A 6,025-nucleotide genomic window follows, 5' to 3' on the forward strand; every position below is an offset into this window, starting at 1 on the left:
GGAACTCAGCTGACAGTCCGTTAGGAAAATTTTCTAATCAGGCAGACAACTTGCTCGGCACATTACTACCAGATTTTGTAGGCAAAGTTACGTCTACCCTACGGAAAAGTTTGGAACCCCATGTAGTTATGTTCATGGCTACAAATTTCGGTTATTCAAAACAGATACCCTTCGGGCCTTTGGGATATAAAGATGCATCATTCCGACAAACATAGACCCCTTCAGCAGGGCACAGAGCAAAAATTTTATCAGACCTGGAAGCAAGCTCTGCTTAATTCATCTTTTGTTTGCTTTTTTTTTTCTTTTTCCAGAGATTAGAGACTTTTTACAGGTTCGTAGTACCATACCATTACCATGTACATTTTCGAATTAGAAGTAAAATGACAGATCCTGGAAACGTCCCTGTTAATCAAAAGCTTCAAAACCATGTTTGGTCAAAAAAACAAAAAGCACCAAGTTGAACAGTCACCTTCCACTTGGCCAAACCAAAGAACAGTCGCCTTTTCTCATGAAAAAGGAAACTAATATACTTGCTTTTATTAGGTATTGACATTTTTTTGGGGGAGGCACAGTTAGTACGGATAAGTATATATTTCACCGAACATCCTGAATTAACCCATTTATTTTCAATAAAATAATACGTAATTTAAGGAATTGGAACACGTGTGATAAATAACAGAAACTGTGGTCCCCGCCGGCCTAAAAGAACAGCTACGGGCTATGGGGGCGGGGTGTGGTAGAGGTAAAAATCCCGAATAATGATATTTGATACGGGCAATTTGAGATCCTCTCCGTCTCAAGACTGAAGTACAAGCGGCAAAGGAGTAAATGTTGTTGCGTTGTTGCTGCTCCATTCAAAATTTCCAAAGGGAAAATTTACCGAATTGTAGGCACTCAGAGTTCACACGAGAGAGCGAGGTCCTTTCCTTTTTGCCAATGTAATCCTTTCCCCCCAGATTTGTCTTGGTTTTCCAGCCTCTGATTCTCCAAGGTCATGGTAGCCACCTAGGGTGCCCCATACTATGGGACAGCCGTCCAATTAAGAATCCACATAAACTTGTTGCTTCTCTCTTTTTCGGATCATTGCTTCTTGCATATTTGCATATATTATAACAAAATTGAATTGCATAATTGGAATTGGACTGGAAAAAGTGTTGTATCATGTCATCTTCCCCAGAGAAGGACAGACTTACATGATAAGCTCGGCATTTCACTTTTGTATATCTACTTGGTAATGATGATATCTAAGCCACAAGTAAGTGAAACTAACATTTTCTGAACTGAAGTAATTTTAAATTAATAATTTTTCTGTTTTAAGTTAAACCAGACCAAGACAATGGAGGGGGAGAGAGGTTTTGAGAAATTAAAAAAGAAAGGATGAAGAAGAAGACATCTGAGATTCCTACTAGTGTTATGTACCAACAAATTAATGATCCTTGTCATTCTGCAGCAAGGGTCAACATTAGCCGAGTTTGGTCTGGTTAGTAGTGACCAGAAATAACTACAGTCGTGTATCCATCCCTCTCTTCCCTATCCCTAAACCTTTCTTGCCTGCCAAAAAAACCTTTTGACACTCTTTGTTAATGAAGATTCAAGGAGGATGGTAACAAGTAATAGATTGAATGTTACTTGAAAAAGACACAGAAAACATTGTAGTGCTTCAAAAGAGGGTAATTTGGACTGGAAAACATCAAATTTTTGTTACTACTAGCTTTTATTTGGCCAAGTTTTACACCCACGAAAATGCTTGTTTTTGTTTTTTGATTCATTTTTTAAGTTTTATCCGTCTCATGCTATACTTTTTTAAGTCGGAAAAAGAGGATTACATCAGAATTTTGCAAGAGGGTTTTAATGAAGAAATGGGAACTTTGCTACAGTCGCAAAACAGGGTGGGTGGAACACGCTAAGAACAAAATCACTGCACAGTATGAAATGTTTTTAGACCTTAAAGTTATAGGGGGAAGATGATAGGTTTTGGTCTAAAACTGCTAAAAGATTTGTTTTCGATATTCAAAATCTGCAGATCATACATACAACAACAACAACAACTACTTGTGTCCCCCCCTCATCGCGGCTTTAAATGAGGCCCAGGGCCCATTTTGCAACAACAGTGCAAATCAGGAGCTGCTGGCTGCTGCTGCTACTGCTGGCAGAGAGAGGCGCCGTTCCCCTTTTCTTGCACTCTTCTTATCTCTCCCACTACCCTTCACCCCCACAAGGCCCCCGACCCTTTTCCTCTTTTTAGCTCTCTCTTTCAATGACATTTCATTGATGACTTACGACTTTGGCACCTTATTCTTTATAAAACTCCTGACACCCTCTACTGCTTCTTCAACAAACAGGGAAACTGAACATGGTGAAATATCTTATAACTTACTTTCTGGAACTCTAAATATTTCTTTTTCATTTTATGAAATGAAATTCTTGGGTTTGATTCAAATCTTTTTGGTATTGGGTTTTCCTTTCTTTTTTCTTTTTTCATTTCTGACAGGTTGGTGCAAGCTCAATTCCTCATTGGCTTGGGATTCTTCTTGGAGAAAAATTCTTTGATCCCTGTATAGTTCATGAGTGTGCAAAGAAAAATGAGAAGAACATTTTCTGCTTGAATTGTTGCATTGCTATTTGTCCCCACTGCTTGCCTGTTCACCTCCCTCATCCTCGCTTACAGGTTCATTGATCCAGATTGTCCAAAACTAGCATAAAATTTCTACCTTATTTTACTTTCTTACGGATCAAAATCCTTTCTTCTTTTTTCATACATTTTTCCTTTGTGCAGATAAGAAGATATGTTTACCAAGATGTCATACGGTTAAGTGATGCTCAAAAACTGATCAATTGTTTCCTTGTTCAAGTGCGTAATCTAGCTTGAATTAGAAACTAGTTATTGAAATTTTTCTGTTCTTTCTTTGGGATTTAGTTGTTCTGATCATTTTCAACTTTACAGCCATACACAACAAACAGTGCCAAAGTAGTGTTTTTGAATGAAAGGCCAATGTCACGCCCGTTTAGAGGCTCTGGTAACTTCTGCATCAAATGCGATCGCAGCCTCCAAGACCCATTTCTCTTCTGCTCCATCTCTTGCAAGGTTCATCATTTTTCTTTAGTCAATTACTAGTATGTATTCACTGTCTTGATTTCTTCACTTGTTCACTTTGCTCCTACTGTTACTGTTTCTTTCTTCGTTCTCACAGTTTAATTGCTTGCTACATGCATGCAGGTTAATCACTTAGAGACTGCCGAACATGGCGGAAAAAAATGTGACCAAAACTCTGAATTACTTCCACTGTTCTACAAAACTAAAAGTGATGTCAGCGTCACAGAGATTGAAGAGGATCCTCAGATGACTCCTGACTCTGTCCTGAACTCCCCTGTTTCCCCCAGAACTTGGTCGGGAGGATCAACAAACACTACTACTAGCAACGGTGGCAATGCAATAAACTGCAAGTCGTCATTACTTGCTTGCACTGCCACAACTGAGTTCGTGAAAAAGAAGAAGAAGATGAAGATGAAGATGAAGAAACGCAGCTGTGTTTTAATGCCTCGAGTTTCGTGCCGGAGCAGCTGCTCACAGGCTGCTGCTGCGGCTGAGAGCATTAGCCGCCGGAAAGGTGTGCCTCGCAGATCACCCTTGAATTGAATGTGAAAAAAAAAAATAGTAGTGAGACCTTCAGTAGTTCTGTGTGTTGTGTGTTTGGAGGAGGGTAATGATTCGTGGGGAAGTTTTGACCGCGATGGAAAATTAATTGCTTCCCCAATTTTGTAGAGTTTATTATTGTTATATGTAGAGGTATACAACCTAATTTTATTAGAATTTAATTATCCCCCTCCTCTTCTCTTTAAGCAGAGGATTCTCCTAATCATAGAAGAAAATAATAATTTCAACTTTTTCATGTTAGTTAATGAGCTATCTAAGTAGCATTATTTCTCTAGGTTCAATTAATCAAGAATACATTAAACGTCTTGGACAAAATAAATATGTGAAACTTTATATTCAGATGTGCGCATCTCCTAGAAAATAATGGCCTTCCAAACCTAAACAATGAGGTCAAATTAGCTTTTGTAAAAGGGGTTTTTATAACCGAGAGGGTGGAATTGTTGTAAATAAGTAGAAGGATGACTGGAGTAATACTAAAATATATTAGTGTTGGTGAAATCTAGAGTAATGGTTGAATATAAGTAAAGAATAGGTAAGCTGTAGAGCAACATTGAGAATAGGACGGCGAAGAACTAAATAGAAGAGAAGTAGAGACAGGATGTATATAGAGAAGTTATGTTTGTATTAGCTTTTATAAATCTTGTTTTTCAAAATTGAATTGTGAAGGTATTATATTCAGAACAAAAAGTAATAGCTCCTCAAAATAATAAATTTAATACACATAATGCGCAGTAATATTAAAAAGAGTTTTAATGTAATAGTTATTAAAATTTATTATGTGAATTAAAATAATAATTTTATTACGATAATAATTAATTAGTTAAAATTCATTACGTAATCATTAAAGTAATAAGTGTTTTATGATTGTTTATAATGTAATAAGGTTTACTTTTGAATCAAAGGTAAGGAGAAAAAGAAAAAAAATGTATGCCAAACGGAAAAACACTAAACTTTTTAATATTTGAAAGTGAAAATAACTCATAAATTGTGTCATTTGTGCTAAATTACTTTTATTACTATTAATGTAAAACAATGTTGAGCTTGTTTTAATTATTGTCATTATTTGCTATTTAACGTTAATTCTCGAAGAAAGATAAGATAGTAGCCAAAAGCCAAGTGTTTACGACTTCAAAAGGGGCCTTCTCTCTTGATAAAGCGTCAGAAGTCGATTCTTGTTTGCTCTTTCATGTGAATCAGGGTGAGAAAGATTAATCGTGCTAATCTAATCATGATTTACTTTCTGCATCAGGGAAGGTTCTTCTTTCCAGAGGGTAATTGAGGGTGTTTAAAGAGTGTGGATTGGGGGGTTGTTCACTGGATAATTGTATTGGACAAACAAAAGGGATGTTTGTTTAATTACGACAAAGCAAAAGTGTGTTCCCTTGATTTGCATGGAAAAAGGCTGGTCGTGTGGAACTTGGGTTAGAATAATAGTCTTTAGCTGCTCATTAAAGAAGTCATAACAATGATATCCTGGAATATGTTTTCCTTCAAATGAAAATTTATGCATTCTGTTCAAATAATGTTCACCTCTTTTAGCATTTTCCAATTCATTTATGTATATATATATATATCAAGATTGAACATAAAAAATTTGGAGCATGATCCAATGTTAAAAGAGTCAATGGAACACTGAAAAAGGAATAGGTTTGTAGGCAAATTCGAAGTTATTAGTTTCAAGATTCTTGGTTTATAAATAATAAAAAATGGTTGAATGATTTGGGTTTTTAGTTGTTGACCATGGGCGCTTGAAATTTAGGTGGGGTTCATGTTCACATATCAATTATATTCCACCAGCTTTGTGAAATGGGGGATGCAGGAATAGCAAAGACGTCAAATCTGAAGGCATTAAGCCTGAGGTTGGATTGGAAAATGGACCCCCCGAAATCAACAAAAAGCAGCAAAAGAAGAAGATAACCTCACGCACCTGACAGAGTACACCAGGGAAATTGCAAAGCCAGCCAGCAGAGCTATACCATTTCCCCTCTTTTTTTCAAAAAAAAATTTTGTTTCTTTCCTCCTTTCCCCCTCCACTTTCATCTTCCCTATGCATTAAACATGACAATACGGGAAACAATTTTTAGCTTTTTAGCTGTTTGTGCAAATTGCCACTCCTTTTTTTGTTTTTTAGATATTTTCTCTTGGTCAAGGTATAATTGCTTAATGCCTGCCTTGATTGGCTTCTCATTGCAAATGAGAAGTGGACTATAGAATATGGACAATGATATTGTTATTCTTGCATCTTTAGTCACTCATCAATCATTGCTTAGCTCTTACTTCGAGTTATTATATTATATATTCAACACCTTGGTTTCTTGAGGGCCTCGAAGCAAGTAATGGCACCAGTGGTCTAGTGGTAGAATAGTACCC

The 6,025-nt window shown here is 36.6% G+C and overlaps 1 protein-coding gene across 1 annotated transcript in view; it reads left to right on the top strand.

Annotated features, from left to right (window-relative positions):
- Positions 1–1,676: 1,676 nt before the first annotated feature.
- The window catches only part of LOC110422552 (uncharacterized), a 5,162-nt gene continuing 813 nt past the window's right edge, over positions 1,677–6,025 (top strand). Inside the window, exons 1-6 of the mRNA XM_089784672.1 lie at positions 1,677–2,356; positions 2,492–2,668; positions 2,777–2,851; positions 2,945–3,085; positions 3,218–3,608; positions 5,415–5,514. Coding sequence (XP_089640798.1) covers positions 2,354–2,356; positions 2,492–2,668; positions 2,777–2,851; positions 2,945–3,085; positions 3,218–3,608; positions 5,415–5,514 — 887 coding nt within the window. The 5' untranslated portion in view covers positions 1,677–2,353. The remainder of the gene's footprint in view (positions 2,357–2,491; positions 2,669–2,776; positions 2,852–2,944; positions 3,086–3,217; positions 3,609–5,414; positions 5,515–6,025) is intronic.

The sequence above is a fragment of the Theobroma umbraticum genome, unplaced genomic scaffold (assembly GCF_002168275.2).
Source record: "Theobroma umbraticum cultivar Fairchild unplaced genomic scaffold, ASM216827v3 scaffold_30.0, whole genome shotgun sequence".
Taxonomy (NCBI): Eukaryota; Viridiplantae; Streptophyta; class Magnoliopsida; order Malvales; family Malvaceae; genus Theobroma; species Theobroma umbraticum.